Here is a 20,745-nt window from a genome sequence, read left to right on the forward strand (position 1 = left end):
TCCTTATATATTGATAAACAAAATTATTTACAAATTCACCACATATCCAGCGCTTTCTTCATTTCAAAAGAAAACAAACCACTGAATTGCTGTCCCTGAACGTCTCATTGCTCACAGAGGTGATGGGTCGGACATTCATATATTCTAATACAGTGTGGATAACCTCTTGATCAACATCGGTGAAAGGTTTCACCACAGTTAACATAACTGACTAAATATTGTGGCAAGTATTTGCACAAATCTTTTAGTATTAGAAAAAAATGGCTTTCAAAGTTAAAGGTCAGAGGTATTCTTTTTCACACTTGCTGGCAGCTTGGGTCTTTGCTGATTCAAGTATTATCTAAATTCCTGTTTTAGCCTTAAAAAATTAGAAGGCAGCTTACCGAAGCAGCAGTTCCTTGGGAAGCTTTTTGTTGATGACGGCTTCATCATTGTTTGAGAACATCTGCAAGGAAAAACACCAACAACACATATTTAACTTTTTGCATTTTCATTGTGGATCATTATCTCTTACAAACATAGGTGAATATGTCTCCATAAAAGGGCAAAAGCATCTTGAGGCTTTCATTCTGTTCTACTAGAGCATATAGATTTGCCACAGTTAGGTGCAGACTGAGGAGAATGGACTTGAGTTCAAATAACATTTCCTTTCTATGAGATCAGCTGAATGGGTAGTGAACGGTTTTCCTCAAGAATATAACTATCCTCCCAGGGGAGAATGTCTCAAGTTCCTGAAGTTTTTTTTAGGCATTCTTTGCTTTCCTAGGAAGTGTGGAGCTTTAATTACTTGCTTGAGTCATCATGAATTGTGCCCATTTGTCTACTCTCTAGCCACACCACCTTTTCTTTATGAAAGAAGTGCAACATACTCTAGGGCAGAATTGCTTTTCTAGATACAATAAGTTATCTGTTTTCAGATATTGCTGCTTCATCCAATATGCAATTTCCAGCTATTCACAATGTCCAATAGGAATCTTCCTAAGTCCAACTATATCCCCAAGCACAGTTTGTTAAGCTAGTCTGGATCTGATCATTGTCTAGCTAGGAACTCTATAGATTTCAAGTAAAATACAAGTAAACCATGAGATATAACCAGGAGTATATGAACCTGTCTTATCCTAGGTATGCTGTCTAAGGTAGACTATGTTATACAGTACCATCTGGATATATTAGCCTTTCCAAACCTGGCACTTCTGGGTATTAGACTACAACTCCCAATTACTTCCAATCAGCACAGTACAAGCTGTAACTCAACTTCTCTGGAGAACAACAATTGGAGAAGCCAATCTGTAGTGACTAGCAACAACTCTTCAGCAGGGATCATACTACAAATCTCTCTGCAGCAGCTGAGAGTACCCTGAGTACCCTGAAATTTTAACTGGCAGAAAAAATTAAAATGCTAGAGTGGGGGAGGGAAGGGGATTAATTCAGTGAACAAAACTGTCAGATAGTGAATAGATTTGTGAATTAAAATTTTAAAAGCCAGGGCAACTCCTCTCTAGGGGTTTTAGGAATCCTTTCCAGTGCTTTTTGGAGATGCTAAGAATTGAATCTGGGCTTTTCTACATGCAGATAGTGTCCTCTACTGCTGAATTAAAGCACTTCTCCGTATCTAAATTTGTTTTCCTCCCCAAAAAACTACCAGAGACTTCTGAAGTACCAGTACCAGAAACCAAAGAACACAGAACAATAGCACTGCTGCAGAGTGAGAATTTGAATTTCCATGATCAATATTGGTGGACTCAATTCTAATTCAAAATGCAACTCTCCTGCCCTTTCTTTTGTGAGGATATAATTGGAAAAAAGTGAGCTATGTCTAGAAACATACACACTGTCCAGAATTCTGTTGCTTAGTGTAATGAGTCACAACGAGAGTAAGCCTACTGAATCAATGTTACTTATGGAAGAATTAACTCATCAAATCCCTGCCTACTCCAGATGTGACTTACTACACTAAGTAATAGAATTTCAGCTACTTTGTAGTTTCTGGATGGGAAACTTGTTGTTTTCCAAATGTACTGGGCTCCAAATACTATAGTTCCTGCCTGCTGGTCATGATACCTGTGGGTGCTGGGAATTGGAGACCAGTAGTGTCCAGGTATTCTAATCTTGATTTACTTATTATAATTCTTTTTAATAAAATATATATATTATAGCAGTTGATTATGGACAGCTTCAGCAACTTCATTTTTCTTAAAAGTAATCTTCCAAGCTCTGACACCTAAAGAAGTACTGGTATGTAAATAAATTTTGATTTCCCATGAAATTATAACCTTCAAACAAAACATGGATTTAAAATGTTTCATCTTTTGAGCTTCAGATGAGCTCTTTCAATACCTCGTTTATCCCGTACTTCAAGACAGACTAAGGGTGCGACTACACCATGACTTTACTCACATATTCACATGTTGTGAATCTGCACAGGGAGTTTGGGTCTATTACATTTAAGCGGCCATGCTTAAATTGAACTGCTAGCTTGCAGTTCTACCTATAGCCTTTTAGTCGACACCATTCAAAGATCTTCAATAACAAGCCATGATGGTTCCTTCTTCTCTCAATTTTCTCAAGTGTTTGCTTGTTAGCTTTAAAAAACCGTTGCCTCCGAGCTTTGCACTCCATGCTTAAACTATTTAAAAATCAGAACAGAACAGGAGTGCGGCCCACAGAAGAGAAGCTTTCAGAGTCTTGGGAGAGAGGTTTAGTTTAGGAGAGTACAGTGGTGCCTTGACTTACAAACGCCCTGGCCTACAAACAATTTGACTTCCCAACAGCTCCAGCCACAAAATTTTGCTTTGACTTACGGCCGGAGCTTTGACTTATGAACGGAAAAAGCAGGGAAAAGTGGTGGGAAATTCAAATACACTAACCGTGAAGAGACTGCTTCCTTGTAGCTCTTTCCCCCAATGGTTAGAGCAGGGGGGTAAGGGAACTTTTTAACTTTTATACTACAGGAAAGTACTATACCAGGAAAGGGATGCAGTGGCTCGGCCGCTGCCGGGTCCCGTTCCCGTCAAGCCAGGGACTGAGCGCAGCCCGTCTTTGGCGGATGGCTCCTTGGCTGCTCTTCAGGACTCTTTACCCGATGCTGCTACTGGGTCCCATTCCCGCCGGGCTGTGCTCAGTCCCTGGCCCGGTGAGAATGGGACCCAGCAGTAGTGATGGCATCATGCGAAAAGCCCCCAAGAGCGCTCTTCGCCCAATGCCACCACTGCTGCTGAGTCCTGTTCGCACCAGGCCACAGAGGGTGATCATGGAGCCCTGCACTGGTGGTGACGGTGGAGCCTGGGAGTCCTCCGCCATATGAATTTCCCACCATAGTCCTGCGTGGCGAGGGGCGCCGTGGACCGACGCGGCTGCCCCGGCAAGCAGCCGCTGGTGCTGGTGCTGGTTCCTGAGCTGGCGTTGGGCACCAGTGGTGGCATCGGTCTGCAGAGGGCAGCGAGGAGCGAGTGGGAAGTGAGCTGCCGAAGCACCCCAACCAGGCTTCAAACCTCCCGGGCACGGCAGTCACATCTTCGGACCGGTAAGGTGCTTCTTTTTTAAAACATTTTTTGTTTTTGGGGGGAATTGAGGGTTGGTGTTTTGTTTTTGGTGATTTATTTAATTTTTTTTGCAGCCCCAATGTGGGACTTGCTCTAGGCTTTTTTTTTAATGCTGGAACGGATTAATCCCATTCCCATGCATTTCAATGGGAAATGGTGCTTTGACCTACGAACATTTTAACTTACAAACACCATTCCAATACAGATTAAGTTAGTAAATCAAGGCACCACTGTGGTGTATGTGTGCTCATACACCCTCATGAGGTAAGAATGAAGGGGAAAGTCCTTTGGCACAGCATCTTTCTACACTGGTTCAAGAAATCACATGCCTGAACCTATGTGAAAGGATCTGCATTTTAAAAAGCCAAAGCTTCCTTGGTGGAGGGAGAAAATCCTGGGTTGATTTGCACTTCTCATTGTGTGATGTGATTAATGGAAAACAGTGTCCACCACAAAGGTGACACCATTCAAAGATCTTCATTAACAAGGCATGATGGTTCCTTTTTCTCTCAATTGTTCCTTCTTCTCTCAGATTTTTTGCTAGTGTGCCCCAAAGTTTTAGACAGAAAATAAGAAAGAAGGGCACGTCACAATAGGTTTTTGAAAGTTATTTAGTTATAAATTTCTGAGTCACTGTTTCTTGAGGGACGATTATGGAAGATTTTCTGTCTATGGTGAAAGCAAATTTTGCAGACCATTTGGGGGCAAGCATTGGTTTTACTGCAATAAGTTTGTTTTCTAGGTGCAACTATGTACACTGGTGGCTTTCATGAAGAAGCAGTCTGTAATCACTTATATAGAAGTGAAGTGGGCTAAAAGCAGTTTTAGTAGTGCTAGCCGTTTCTTTGACATTGTTTTCCAGCTGCCATTCCAAAAATGGAAAGTTGGCAGAACTTGTGGATGTTTGGAGGGTATGTGTGAGCTAGCAGTCCTATTTCTCTCTCAGTCTAAATTCTTCAGAGAAGATGTAGCTAAAGCTGTTATATCTAGGTTGAGAAATAATTGGACACTGACACAATTTTCATTATTCTGGCTCTGTACATCATCACAATAGATATGAAATGAAACAACTGAGATGCAATTGAAGTGCGGACTTTCGTCTTTTATTCAAGGGGCTGAACAAAATTATCATATGAAACTTTTAGGAACTGCAACCATTTTCATAGACAGTCCTCTTATTTCAGGGGCTCAAATGTAATTGGACAAATTAACACAATCATAAATAAAATATTCAGTTTAAATATTTTGTCAAAAATCCTTTGCAAGCAATGACTACTTGAAGTCTGGAACCCATGAGCATCACCAAACACCAGGTTTCCTCCTTTGTGATGCACTGCCAGGCTTGTCTGCCTCAAATTTTGTCTTCAGCAAGTGAAATGCATGTTTGATCAAGTTGAGATTTGGTGACTGACTGGGCAACTGCAGTCTACTTCTTTGCCTTAAAAAACTCCTCGGCTGCTTTTGGAGTGTACTTTGGGTCCTTGTACATCTGTAAAGTGAAGTGCTGTCTAGTCTACTGAATCTCCCTGAATCTGAGCAGACAGCATATCCCTAATACACTTCAGAATTCATCCTTCTGTATTCTGTCACATCAATAAACACTAGTGACCCAGTGTCATTGCAAACCATGCATCCCCATGCCATCACACTGCCTCCACCATGTTTTACAGATGATGTGATATGCTTCGGATCTTGAGCCTTCTCCATACTTCCCCCCCCCCCCAATCATTCTGGTACAGATTGATCTTTGTTTCATCTGTTCAAAAGAATGTTGTTCCACAACTAGGTTGGCTTTTAAAGATATTTTTTTGGCCAAGTCTAATCTGACCTTCCTAATCTTGAGGCTTACAAATGGTCTGTACCTTGTGGTGAACCCTCTGTATTTCCTCTCATGAAGTCTTCTCTTTATGGTAGACTTGGATAATGATATGCATACCTTCTAGAGAGTGTTCTTCACTTGGCTGGATGTTGTGAAGGGGCTTTTCTTTACCACGGAAAGGATCCTATTATCATCCACCACTGTTGTCTTCTATGGACATCCAGGCCTTTTTATGTTGCAGAGCTCATCTGTGTGTTTCCCGCCCCCCCTCAGAATGTACCAGACTGTTGATTTGGCCACTCCTAATCTTCCTGCTATCACTCTGATGGGTTTTTCTTTTCTTTCTTTCAGCCCAAGGTTGGCCTGTTTCACTTGCATTGAGAGCTCCTTTGAATACATGTTGTGGGTTCACAGCAACAGCTTCCAAATGTGAACACCACATCTGGAATCAACTCTAGATCTATTACCTGTTTAATTGATGATGAAGTAACAAAAGAATAACCCACACCAGTCCATGAAACAGCTTTTGAGTCAATTGTCCAGGTACTTTGGGTCCCCTGAAAAAAGGGGACTACATAATAAAGAGCTGTAATTCCTAAACCTTCCTCCAACTTGGATGTGGATGCCCTCAAATTAAAGCTGAGAGACTGCACTTTAAGCCCGTATTCATTATTTACCTGTAACTTGAACTTATTTTGGTAAACAGAAGAAATAACAAAACATGTGTCTGTCCAATTATTTACGGACCTAACTATAGATACAGTTCAGCAATTAGGAATTCTGCACAGCCATGTTGTCACAGAGAATTAGAAAAACAGGCCCACAGAGAGTTGAAGTGACTGGCAAACAAACACGACTTCACAAATCAGAGAACTAAGGATCTTTCCTTAAGAAATCCATATGCATAATACATTGTGATTCATTTCAGTTGGCCCATGAAAGATGCAACCTGATTCTGTAGGTAAATGGAGCAATTCTAACACTATTTATTTATTTAAGACATTAATATTCTGCTGTATATCTTGAGATCTCAGAGGAGCCTAAGATCTAGGACTATATGATTCATGGTAGAATAGCTCATCCCGGAACAGAGATATTGTGTTTGCACACTGTGGCTTGAAGCTTTATGAGATTGTTACTGTTTGACTTCAAGAATAGCTCAAGAATAATGTTGTTTGCCAAGTTACTTCATGTATGAAAAGCCACGGAGAAAACAATAGCAGTCAACCTATCCTAAGTTACAGTTACCTAGATACTTGGTAGCAGCTCCTAAAAACTAACCCTCACCTTGCTGCTCACTGTGCATGCATAATACCAGAAAGACTTTTGCTCTCCTGGCAGAATCCAAAGCCCAGTTCTGACAGCATGTAACACAAGTTTAGTTCTGACACAGACTCTCCTGTCCACAGTTTGGCATCCTCTCACAGGTTTTCAACAGTATCTAAATATTTAACTCTCATTCATTGTGTGCCTTTAAATCACAATTTGAATTGTTTACAATCCATATTTTGGAGTCAAGACCTCAAAAATAGTTTGCCCAGTCAGTCATCATGGTAAATTATATACCCATTATAGTGTTGCACTAGAAGCAGGATGATTATGTGCAATTATATCTAAATTGGCATTATTCATATAATTTAGTAAATGTACACTGCACAAATATTTATATTCACTTTTTCCCTATTGTTTTTGAAAATCTATTTGCTCTTTGCTTTAGCACTGCATAAGCACCAACTTAACTGGAATAAGTACATTCAAATTCTCATGAAGTTCACTGGGTCATCTAGGGGCAGCCAATAGGAAAACTCAATGTATGTTCCTTTCAGGAAACATAGCATATAAAGTGTGAGATAAATTGAAGAAGGCTACCTATGCTTATTCTGTTACACAAGAAACATATGGGAAAAGAGACAACATGAGCATATCATTCTAATGCCAACAACAAGAGGCATAATTGAAAGACCTGGGATATACGGTACATCTGAAGTAGTGTACAGTGCTACCTCGCAAGACGAGCACTTTGTTTAACGATGAAATCGCATAACGAAGTTTTTGCGATCGCAAAACGATGTTTCCTATGGGGTTTTTTCGCTTAGCGATGACTGGTTACCTGCTTTGCTAACCGATTATCGCAAAAACGAAGATTTTTGCACAGCTGATCGGCGGTTTCAAAATGGCCACCGGGTAAAAAACATGGCCGCCCACTGTTTTCTGGGACGGATTCCTCGCTGCACGGGCAACGAAAATGGCTGCGCTATGGAGGATCTTCGCTGGACTGTGAGTTTCAAGCCCATAGGAACGCATCAATCGGGTATTAATGCGTTTTTGTGGGCTTTAAAAAATCGCTTTACGATGTTTTCATTCTACAGTGATTTCACTGGAATGAATTAAAATCATAATGCGAGGCACCACTGTACTATGCTGATCATGCTCTTGAATGGGAGATCAGTAGGAACCTCCTATAAAAATTGTTTAATTATATATCACTATCAATGGATGTTTTTGCCCGTATCTTCCTCCCATCAACCCTCGCCTCCATAGCCAGCTCTGAGAAGTCCAAAATATTTGAAGGCTCATAGCTGTCCATCCTGAAGTAGAATGCATATATAAAAAAATGAGTTAGGGTCAGTTTTCTTAGAGAATCCTTACAGGAAGAAACCCCACCCCACCCCCATCCATTGAAAGCAACACAGCTATGTGTTTTTTTTTCAGAGAGCTGAAGTGTGGTCCCTAGTTTATATATAAAAAACTATTTCCTAGATAATTATCTTTTATATGGCATGAATAAAAATGTCAGCTGAATATTTAACCCAATTATTCACTAGCAGTCACTGTTACAAAAAATATGCCACATTTTATGGAAACAAGAAAAGATATTCCTGCTTCAAGGCAACAAAAATAACAAGAGCAAAAAAACTGGGAAGTTTTCCCTATTTATATACATTCTCATTTTACAATTCATGCATTCCTTGAATTATAAATACACTTCTGGGATAGGTCACATTTCCTTCTTCTGCAACATATCACGACTGCTAGTCTACTGCAATTCCAGGCATACAGAGTTTAATGCGGAATTTACTGTTTGATGTGGGATTCAAAGAACTGCACATTTTTGCTCTCAATGTATGGAGAAGCACAATTCCAAGACTTTGGGTGCAGAAACCAGTTCTGAGAATATTCAGTCTGAGAATATTCAGACAGCTAGATGCAAGAGCTATAAAAATAAAGGATGATTTACTTCAGAGCCTTCAGCACACTTATTAGATGAGTGACAACTCAGCGATGCTAAGAAGGTAGCAAGGTGGATAAAAATCAAATTGATTTAAATAATTTAAACACCCAAATTTTTATTTAAATCATTATTTAAATCAATTCCACCCTGGAAGGTAGTCAATCTTGATTTTTCCTGGCTATGGTCAAGCTCACCCTTCCTTTCAACACTCTACGTATCACTTTGAGAATTAAGAGGGCAGAACAGTACAGATTTAGCTTAAATGAAATCTAATTCATTTTTCAGTTGGCACTTGTAGAGATATAAAATTTCCAAAGAAAAAACATCAATAGTTATTTTCCCCCTTTTATATTTTACAGGCCAGAATGTGGCATGTATGCTTGTATATCTGTAGTTTGGTTTGGTCCAAAGTTGTCCATTTATGACTTTTTTTGTGTAGGAATCCATCAGTCTCGAGAGACTATGGTAACGTGCTCTGTATGGAGGACTTGGAACAGCATCTAGTGTGGCTGAAAAGGCCAATTCGAGAGTGACAATCCCTTCCACACTGAAGGCAAATATAGTCTGTCCCCTGTCCAGCTCCCTGATTTTGCTGCTTTCAGGACTGCCTCTTCACCTCAGCCTGCCGGACAAGGGTCTCTTCAAATTTGGAGAGGCCATGATGCACCACCTGCCTCCAGGCTGAACGCTCAGATGTCAAGGTTTCCCATCTGTTGAGGTCCATTCCTAAGGCCTTCAGATCGCACTTGCAGATATCCTTGTATCGCAGCTGTGGTCTCCCTCTGGGGCAATTTCCCTGCACCAATTCTCCATGCAAGAGATCTTTTGGAATCCGGCCATCAACCATTCTCACGACATGCCCAAGCCAATGTAGACGTCGCTGCTTCAGTAATGTATACAGTACATGCTAAAAATTCCAGCTCATTCTAGGACTACTCTATTTGGAACTTTGTCTTGCCAGGTGATACAAAAAATGCGTCAGAGACAACGCATATGGAACATGTTCAGCTTCCTTTCCTGCCGTGCACAAAGGGTCCAGGACTCAATACAGTACAGGAGTGTGCTCAGGATACAGGCTCTATAGACCTGGATCTTGGTATATGCCGTCAGCTTCCTATTAAGCCATACTCTCTTTGTGAGTCTCGAGAACATGGTAGCTGCTTTGCCAATGCGTTTATCCAGCTTGACATCTAGGGGGAGAGTGTCAGAGATTGTTCAGCCAAGGTATACAAAATGATGAATAACCTCCAATTCTTGCATGGAGATGGTAATAGAGGGAGGCGAGTCCATACTGTGGCCGGCGAAGAGGAAGTCCTGCATGCATTTCAGTTGGACTTTGGTTCTTGCTTTCAATCTAGAGCGATTAAAGAGCTTTACATCTACAGTGGGGCCTCGACTTACGAACGGCCCGAGGAACGAACTTTTCGACCTACGAACCGCTCTTAGAGGAAAATATTTCCTCAACCTGCGAACTTTACTTCGACTTACAGAAGGGAGGTGGGGAGAGTGCGAAACCTGAACTTTCAGTTAACTGTTGGCTAACTGAAAGTTCAAACTGACTTTCCTCCCCTCCTGTTGATTCGGAGGCTGGCGAGGGATCTTGGGAAGAGGGGACCAGACGGCAGGGAAAAGAGCGCATTGGCCAGCACAGACCCTGCCCCTGATCTGAGCTCCCTGGGAGGAGGAGGAGGGTAGGTCAGGTCCGTCGAGGCTGCTTTCCCTCCATCCATCGCTGCCTTTTTCCTTCCATGCCCACCCCGAGCGCGGCCATGCCTTGCCTCACTTTCTCCCCTACCCGGAGAACAGCGGACCTGCTGTCTGCTCTCTCCCCCTCACCTGCTCCTGCAGTGGCTTTGCCTCTCTGTTTGACTTGATCCCCAGGCTTGCTCCCCCCCCCCGCTCCCATGTGCTTTGCCTTTCTGCCTCTCTGCTGGGCTCTTTCCCCAGGCTTGCTCCCCTCCCCCCGCTCCCACGTGCTTTGCTTCTCTGGCCAGTGCCCGTCTTCTTACCCATGCTGGCTCTCCTGACTCCGCTCCAACAAACTTTGCCTCTCTGGCCCCTGCCCGCTCTCCACAGAGGTCACAATCCCATCAGGTCGCAGCCATCGTCTCCCCCCGGGCAAGGATTCTGGCTGCCGTCGCCACCACCGAGTGCTGGACTGACTATGCTGAGGCAAGAGACCAGCTCAAAGGTAGAGGTTCTTCTTGGGCATTTTTGTGCTGGAGGAATGGTTGCTGAATTCTGTGCCTTGCTGGGGGGTGGTGGCTTTAAGGTTCCCTCCCTCCTTTGCTGTCCCTTTTTCCCCAAAAGGTGTTTGGCTTGGCTTGGCTTGTTTAAAAAGTGCTTTTCAATCTGTTCTGTTGTCTGAAAGGTGCTTGGTTTAAAAGGTGTCCCTCCCTCCTTTGCTGCCCCTTTTCCCCCAAAAGGTGTTTGGCTTGGCTTGGCTTGGCTTGGCTGAAAAAGTGCTTTTCAAGGTGAAAAAATGATTTCAAAAGTGCTTTTAAAACTGTTCCCTGCCTTCCTCCCTCCTTCCCTGAACTTTTCTTAATCTAAGAAAAAAAGAAAAAAATATATCCCCCTCTAGCGGTAGAATGCAGAATAGCAGCTTCCCATTAGTTTCTATGGACGGAAAAAAGTAGATATGGATTAAATGGTTTTCAATGCATTCCTATGGGAAATGCATATTCGACCTGTGAACTTTTCAACCTGCGGACTGCCTTCCAATACGGATTAATTACTTAAGTCGAGACCCCACTGTAATCTAGTCCGGAGATAGACACCTTCTGTTGGAGTTCCAAAGGCGTGCTTCAGCATGACAGCAAAAAAGATCCCAAACAGAGTTGGCACGAGGACACAGCCCTGTTTCACTCTGCTTCAGATGTCAAAGGGATCTGATGTTGAGCCATCAAAAACTACACTGCCCTTCATTTCCTCATGAAAGGACATAATGATGTTAAGGAGTCAAGGTGGACATCCAATCTTGGGAAGTATTTTAAAAAGGCCATCCCTGCTAACCAAAATCAAAGGCATTTGTGAGATCCATGAAAACCACAAAGAGCAGCTGTTGTTCCGTACATTTCTCCTGCAACTGTCTGAGGGAGAATACCATGTCAGTGGTGAGTCTATTAGCTCGAAATCCACACTGTGATTCTGGATACTCTGTTTGCAAGCACCTGGAGTCTCTTCGGTACAACACGGGCAAGCAGCTTCCCTACAACACTGAGAAGAGAGACGCCACGGTAGTTATTGCAGTTGCCCCTGTCTTCTGTTCTTATATAATGTGACAATGTTTGCATCCTTTATGTCCTGCGGTACTCCACCTTCCCTCCAGCAAAGACTAAAGACTTCGTACAGCTCGGTGGTGATGATTTCTTTACAGCACTTCAACAGGGATGTTATCCTTCCCAGGTGCCTTGCCAGAGGTGAGGGAATCCAAGGCCGCTTTTATTTCTGCTAAAGTTGGTTTGCTGTCCAACTCTTCCAAGACAGGCAGGCACTCAATGTTATTTAATGCCTCTTCGGTTACTACATTCTTTCTGGAATATAGCTCAGAGTAGTGCTGCACCCAGCGTTCCATTTGGTGTGCTCGGTCCTGGATGATTACGCCTGTAGCAGACTTCAAGGGAGCAGATTTCTTCTGTATTGGACCTAAAGCCTGCTTGATACCATCATACATTCCCTGGATTTTACCTGTGTCCACTGCTGCCTGTATCTGAGAGCAGAGCTGAAGCCAATACTTGTTGGAACATTTCCTGGCAGCCTGTTGGACTTTGCTACGAGCAGCTCAAAGAGCCTTCAAGTTGTGCTCACTAGTATGCTGCTAGAGCTCTCCACTTATCCTCGATGGCTGGCATCAACTCCTCTGAATGGGCTTTGAACCAGTCTGCCATCTTTTTGGTCTTCTTGTCAAATGTGGACAAGGAGGTGTTATAAACAGCGTTCTAGAAATGTTCCCATCGTTCAGGTGCATTTGCATCAGCTGGGCCTGGAAGGATTTCCTCAAGCGCTTGGGCAAATTTCTCCACTTTTCTTTGATTGCAAGTCTTGCTGATGTCAATACGTGGTCTTCCTTCCTTTTTCGTGTGATACAATCTCTTTGTTTGCAGTTTTATTCTATTACACACCAGGGTGTGATCAGTATCACAATAGCACTCTGGTAACTGTGTGTGGTTGTAATACTAGGAAGGCTAGAATGTCTAGTAAGGATCAAACTGAGCTTATGCCAATGCGTGGATCTTGGATGTCTCCAGGAAACTCTGTGTTGAGGCTTCGTATTAAAGAATGCGTTGCTGACACAAAGAGCATAATAACAGCAAAACCTCAGCAAGTGTTGGCCATTTTCGTTCATCTTCCCAATGCCAAAGCAGCCTAGACATGTGGGCCAAGAACTGTGATCAGCACCAACTCTAGTGTAAAAGTCTCCGAGAATGAACAGTGGCTCTCTCTCAGGAACTATGATTTTATGACTATGACTCACTAAAATGAACCATAATTTTACTTTATTTAACTTACCACCTACCTTAAACATTTTTAGCTGACAATTTCACACATTGGCTGAAACATGTCTATCTGCATATTTATTAGCCATAGAAACCCTTATTGGTTTTAGGAAGTCTCTCCCAACATGCACTCCTCTTTTATTTCTTAATAGTATGCAGCCTGACCCTCTTACTTTGAGCCAAATGTTTTAATAACTATGCCTTTGAGAAATACTTTAACAATTAGCTGTAGCAAAAGAAAAGGAGTATATACATATGCATATTTAGTACAAAGGGCATATGGGCTATATAAAGAAATGTTTTGAAGTATAATCCATTAGTTTGCAACTTTTTACTAAGTGTTTAATTATGTTGGCAAAACAAGAAATCTGATTTTACATTAATTTACATTTCTGAGCAAGAGAAGCAGCACAAATTACATAAAGAAAAAAAATGAAAATCTGAATCTATCATATGGCTTCAGCTGCCCTTGATATTCTGTCCATTTCTTACTTTTAGGGCAGATCATACTACTCAGGAAATTACAAGGATGCATTCCAGCAGGGTTTCAGGTCAAAAGCATACAATAAAGCACAAGGACAGCATTCTCCCTGACACCTGGAATGAGGTTATGGAACATATTGCCCTCCAGATGTCACAGAACTACAACTCCAATCAACGCCCTAGCAAGCGCAGCCAAGGATGATGGAAGCTACAGTTCAACAACATATGGAGGGCCACATGTTAGCAATCTCTGACGCAGAATTACCAGTCGATTTACATCTGACTGTCAAAAGATCTTCAAACTCTTCAGGAATTAGGAGGGCTGACTTAAAACAGCTAAAACAATCTAAGAGTACTGCAGAACCAAAAAGAACTGCACATTCATGCTCACTATCTTTCTTCCCTTTCCAATGCAAAATTTTGAAAGAGAGCTGCTTTCAGAATCTAAAATAGCTATACACCAGTATCTCGATTGTGTGTCTACCTGGGTCTGCTCTAAGCTGCCTTACACTTTCCACAGACAGGTGCTCTTCCCAGCCCTACCTGCAGATGTCAGGTGCTAAACTGGGGGGACTTCTCCATGCAGTGAACACCTCTTACACTGTGTGGCACAGGAAAGCACTGAATATGCAAAGTCCTGGCCTGAGCAAATAAATGCTGGTTTGCTGGCAAATTAAGTTGGCTCTCAGTCAAGTAAAACTCAGGGCCTTCGTTTCCCTTTTAAAAAAAACAAACTCACACAACCCTTATGACGAAAAGATTCTGTGCCAAAATCAGCCACAAGCAGAAACAGCTGGTCTGGAAAGAAGACTCTGATTTGTATAGTGACTCTTCTAAAGTATACAATTATTAAGGAGACCTGGTCAGAGAGAGAGAGAGAGGTTTCTTTAGATAGCTGTTGAAAAAAGCCCTTCCTACAGTTTTGTGCTAGCACATTCAGACATGAGAGAAGTGTATCTGGATTTTTCCAAGTTCTAGGCCCCTCGAATCTAAGAAATTCTTAGAAACAGATCTGAAATGAAGGGCCATAGTAGTTTACCCACTTAAAATTCTTATTTTTTTTATACAATCCAATAATCTGGAGAGAAAAGTGTGTGTGTGAAAATGGGCCATAAAAGCAAATGTGGAGAGAACTAAGTTCTCAGTAAGTGTATCTCATCAAAAGAGCCAGAGATTTACTTTGATATCTGTTCCCTTACTCAAGCAGTAGCTTAAGTAATGTGAGGCCAATTTACTATGGATGGCAGGGTTGTGAGAGTTCAAACACTCCTAGGCCAGACAGAAAGATCTGCAAGCTTTATGTCCTGGCCTGCATGTGTGCTGCCTCTTTTGCACTGTGATGCAAACATTCATTCATTCATTCATTCATTCATTCATTCATTCATTCATAAATAAATAAATAAATAAATAAATAAATAAATAAATGTTTGTGTTTTTATTTTAAAAGGGTCAAACAACTACTCACACAAAATTGGGAAAAAATCAACACCATAACACATTTAAAGCAACAATGCACAACAATCTATTTAAACACCCCCCTCAGGCAGCCAGTTATTAAGGCAAAGCCTGCTTGAATAGCAAAGTCTTCATCTACTTGCAGACGGATAGCAAAGATGGGGCCCGGCTACCTTCCTGCATGGGGGAGTTCCAGATTCTGGGAGAAGCAATGGAGAAGGAGGCACTCTCCTGTGTCCCCACCAAATGCACCTGGAAGGTGGCCGGACTGAGAGAAAGACCTTGCCTGATTATCTTAACACCTAGGCAGGCTCATAAATACACGGTCCTTGAGACATCTTGGATCCAAACTGTTTAAGACTTTACAAGTTAAAGCCAGCCACCAATGAAACCTGGGCATCCAGGCTCAGTGACAAATCCTGGAATACACCCAACCTGTGTTCTCAGAGAGAGCGCAATCCCATCCAGCATTGGCTGCATCCTATTCTTTGATCTACCTTTCAGCTGACCAGGAGCAACTCTGTCTTGTCTGGATTAAATTTCAGTTTACTGCATTCACCTTCATCCCGTCCATTACTGACACCAAACATTTATCTAGAACTGAAACTGCTTCCTCAGATTTAGATCTAAAGCATTTAGATTTAAATCTAAATGAAGACTGCTCTTCAGCCCAAGAAATCAGAGGCCAAATCCCCAACCTCAAAACAACAATGTGTGGGTATGGAGAAGACTGTTGTTTAATATAAATTGGAATGAGTTACAGTACATTGGGCAAAACGTTGGGTCACTACTCTCCCTCCCTCCAATGTGAGATACCACTTCCTACAGAGAAGATTTGCCATCCCATTTGCTACAGCAAGAAAACATCTACACAATATCTGGACACAGATTAAGAACTGTAGGACAACTAAAGCGTATTAAAAACAGAATTGAACACTTAAGCTCTTTATGTTTTCTTAAAATAAGCGTTACAGATATTTCTACCCAATCATGCCAATATCATCACTGAAATCCATTTTACTTGTAGAACTACAAGTATTTTAAAGTATTTAAAATGAAAATTTCATGATGCATTTTTATTCCAGTTATAATATTCATATTAAAATTAAGCAAGAGTATCTTGGATAGAGCCTAAACAGAGATCAAGGCTTCTTAGAATACTATGTATATTAATAACCCAAGCTCTCCGTAATATACTATGGATATAAAGTCTTCCTAGTTTATCATCCTAGCTAAGATTTACTAATTAACAGCTCTTTTGATCAACCATTGTCATTTTGTCTGTATCCTAGCCAAGACGTTAATCTCATCACCATGGAATAAATATTGGGGGTGTGTATTTGTACTCTCTTGTCCGAGGAGGGATTTTTATCCACAAATGCTCACACTGAAATAAATCTATTAATCTTTATACTGCAACAATATTTTCCCTTCACCCACCCCTTTTCTTCACCAACATAAGTATCTCAGGTATAGCTAGAAGTACAAGAGATGGACAAGCCCATTTGGCCAGATATTAGCACGTCAGATAACAGAACAGAAAACATCTTGTGTCCTTTTGTTCACATTTTTGTCCATGATTAGTTGCTAATGAAAAGCAGCCATTACTAAATTAAAGCAAAGCACCTAGCAAATAACTGAAGAATTTTATGGCAATTTGAGGGATAAGTTTATTGTAGGAGAGATTCTGCAGGCTATACTATACTTCATGTGCAAAGAAAATGCATTCTAGACTAACAGAAGTGACACATATTTTTTTGCAATAATGAATAATTATTTATAACGAGAGATTGATACAAGAGATTTCCCCCTTTGAATACTATATACAGTGGTGCCCCGCTTGACGATAATCCGTTCCAGCAAAATCGCTGTAGAGCAAAATTGTTGTCAAGCGAAAGTAAAAAACCCATTAGAATGCATTAAAAACCGGTTAATGTGTTCTAATGGGAAAAATACCTCATCGTCCAGCGAAGATCCTCCATAGGGCGGCCATTTTCCGATGCCTGTATAGTGAGCAATCCGTCCTGAAACCAGCAGGGAGCCATTTTGCACAGTGGGCGGCCATTTTGAAAACCTGATGATCAGCTGTTTTTGATTGTCCTAATGTGAAAAACCGGTTCCTGAAGCAGGGAACCAATCACTGTTAAACAAAAATCGCCCAAACATTGTCGTCAAACGATTTCATTATATAACGAGGTAATCGTCAAGTGGGTCACCACTGTACATTAGAGGAAAAATAGGAAAGCTATTGTCCAGGCTTTCCAGATGTTGATATACTACTATTTCATCATCATCCATATTAGCTAGCTGAGATGAAGTAAAGGAAACATGTAGTAGGCAACAGATCACTTAACCCTGCTTGAAAGACAGCCTTTTAACCCTATGCCAATTGTCACCTCTGAGATCAACCACAGGATTGCTTGGTTCCCCAGGCTTCAGATATTATGGAAAGAGCAACGTGATTTTAAAAACTAGGAACTGCTTTCACCTAAATAGGATATTGCAGTTCACTAAGGTAGAGGAACTAGAGACCAAATTGCTAACATGCGCTGGATTATGGACAAAGCCAGAGAGTTCCAGAAAAACATCTACTTCTGCTTCCTTGACTACGCAAAAGCCTTTGACTGTGTGGACTACAGCAAACTATGGTAAATTCTTAAAGAAATGGGAGTGCCTGACCACCTTATCCATCTCCTGAGAAATCTATACGTGGGACAGGAAGCAACAGTTAAAACTGAAAATGGAACAACTGATTGGTTCAAAATTGGGAAAGGAGTATGACAAGGCTGTATATTGTTTCCCTGCTTATTTAATGCATGCAGAATACTTCATGTGAAAGGCTGGACTGGATGAATCCCAAGCCAGAATTAAGATTGCCAGAAGAAATATTAGCAACCTCTGATATGCAGATGATACCATTCTGATGGCAGAAAGGGAGGAGGAATTAAAGAACCTCTTAATGAGGGTGAAAAAGGAGAGTACAAAAAATGGTCTGAAGCTCAACATCAAAAGAACTAAGATCATGGCCACTGGTCCCATCACCTCCTGGCAAATAGAAGGGGAAGACATGGAGGCAGTGACAGATTTTACTTTCTTGGGCTCCATGATCACTGCAGATGGTGAACAGCAGCCACGAAATTAAAAGACACCTGCTTCTTGGGAGGAAAGAGATGACAAACCTAGACAGCATCTTAAAAAGCAGAGACATCATCTTGCCAACAAAGGTTCACACAGTCAAACCTATGGTTTTTCCAGTAGCAATGTATGGAAGTGAGAGCTGGACCATAAAGTAGGCTGACCGCTGAAGAATTGATGCTATTGGATTGTGGTGCTCGAGGAGACTCTTGAGAGTCCCCTGGATTGCAAGGAGATCAAACCTATCCATTTTGAAGGAAATCAACCCTGAGTGCTCACTCACTGGAAGGACAGATCCTGAAGCTGAGGCTTCAATATTTTGGCCATCTCATAAGAGAAATCTCCCTGGAAAAGATCCTGATGTTGGGAAAATGTGAAGGGAAAAGGAGAAGGGGATGACAGAGGACGAGATGGTTGGACAGTGTCATCAAAGCTACCAACATGAATTTGACCAAACTCCGGGGGGCAGTGGAAGACAGGAGGGCCTGGCGTGCTCTGATCCATGGGGTCACGAAGAGTCGGACATTATTTAACGACTAAACAACAACACCAAAAACGGATTTAAAATCAGGGAATTGTTTTGCAAACCCTAGTTGCACAAGTCTCAGCTAAGCCAGCACAGGGAGAGAATGAACTCTCCCATTACTGGCTTCTGACTTAAAGGCCATGATTTGCAGGTGGCCAATATTACATCTACATTAGGATCTCTCACCATTAGCTCTAGCAAAAGACTGGGCTATGAACACACACAAAAAATACATAGCTCCTGGTACTAGTCACCCAAGACACACATAAAGAGAAACTAAAAAATTTCTGTATTCTCAAAGGCTTTCACGGCCGGGATCTGTTGAAAAAGCACAACCTACAAACAGTATTCAGGCCACCATAAAAATACAGCAAAAGTTACAGTCAGCAAAGGACAAAACTGACCCCCTCACCACTGCAGGAGTATACTGGATACTTTGCAGTTGCTGCCAGGTATATATTGGAACCACAAAACGCAGCATCCACACCAAAATCAAAGAATATGAGAGACACTGCAGAAAAATCGGCATTTGCTGAACACACCCTAAAACAAGCAGGACATGGAATTCTATTTCAAAATACTGAAGTACTGAACAACACCGGCAATCATTATGTTAGACTGCGCAGGAAAGCCATTGAAATCCACAAACACCAGCAGAGCTTCAACAAAAAAGAAGAAAGTCTAAAACTCAACAAAGCCTGGTTCCCAGCACTTACAAAAATAAAGCCTGCAAAAGGTCAACAAACTCTATCCAGCCACACCAGTGATCACTGCACACAAAAGACCAGCTAACGACACCCATCAATCACAGTGACATATCTCTCCCCCTTATCTCAACAATACACCCACAACAAAAACACCCTGATCACCATAATCACCCTAACTCCTGAAAAAGACAAAAGCTGATCTCACAGCTATAAATACTCAACTATCCAACAACCTGCAACAGAGCACAGAGAGAGTTCTGACTCCTGTCCTCTGAAGATGCCGGCCACAGAGACTGGTGAAACGTTAGGAAGAAAAACCTTAAGAACACTGCCAAACAGCCTGGAAAACCCACAACAACTAAAAAGATTCTATTTGTGGTATTGAAAAAATAAATTCTAGTAATGGGGTACATCTACAAATGGCATTTAAAAGCGTGTCATTCCCCTCAGTAGCTACAGGCTTGCCACTACATCCTTTTTTATGATTTTCATTTTCAGTCATCATGCATTAATATGAATCCTGTTAAAATTATTATATTGGTCAGAGATTTTGTTGAGGGAGTGTTTGACAATCATATAATATAAGGATATTTGAGGTTTAATCTGAAAGCACATGGAAATTCAACGATCAAGTTTTAACTGAATAAATGTGTTTTGAAGTTTTGTGTGAACAAGGAAACAACCTCAGCACCATAATTTTCTCTATATGAAATGGACGCCACCTCAATACACCCCTCATGTACAGGGAATAAGACTAAGAAACAGGCCTACATAATCTTTTAGGGCTTCATTTTTTATCTTCCATCCTTCACACAAATAACTTTTTTATTTTTTAAAAAATGCACATATTTTTATATTTTAAATTGTACTGTAAGATAAAACAAAAATAAGAATATTTGTTCAGATGAAACATCAGAAGCAGCATTTTGCATTTATAACTTAATTGACCTTATTCAGCAAGACCACATGGACAAGATGTTTTAACTTCTTGTCTTGTGAATCAATCCTCTTCCCTTTAAAAAAATCATTCAACATTTCTATTTAAAAAGTTACAAGTTTCTGTGCTCCACTGCATTTTGGGAGGATTGGCAATTACTGGCATACTTTGCTGCTTGCTCATAAGGCTGCACTCCTTACCAATCATATACTGAGGAAAGATTTGCTAGTGTCTGCATTTCAGCTACCACTAGTTTTCAAATCTGTACTCTGGAAGGAGATTGTGTTCTAAGCACCCATGCATGGACACATAGTTAAATGGGTGAAGGCCAACCTCACCTTCTGCCTATTAGTGGTCGTATCTACCTAATGCAAATTACTGTCATTAGTCTTAACATTACATAGTATACA

At 41.3% G+C, this 20,745-nt stretch overlaps 1 protein-coding gene across 2 annotated transcripts in view; it reads right to left on the reverse strand.

The window, feature by feature from the left end:
• Nucleotides 1–20,745, reverse strand: part of FBXL20 (F-box and leucine rich repeat protein 20) — a 101,362-nt gene that overhangs the window by 51,893 nt on the left and 28,724 nt on the right. For both annotated transcript variants that reach the window (XM_020799243.3, XM_020799245.3), the window contains exon 2: nt 384–445. In XM_020799243.3, coding sequence (XP_020654902.1) covers nt 384–445 — 62 coding nt within the window. The remainder of the gene's footprint in view (nt 1–383; nt 446–20,745) is intronic.

This window comes from Pogona vitticeps, chromosome 6, assembly GCF_051106095.1.
Source record: "Pogona vitticeps strain Pit_001003342236 chromosome 6, PviZW2.1, whole genome shotgun sequence".
NCBI classification, from domain to species: Eukaryota; Metazoa; Chordata; class Lepidosauria; order Squamata; family Agamidae; genus Pogona; species Pogona vitticeps.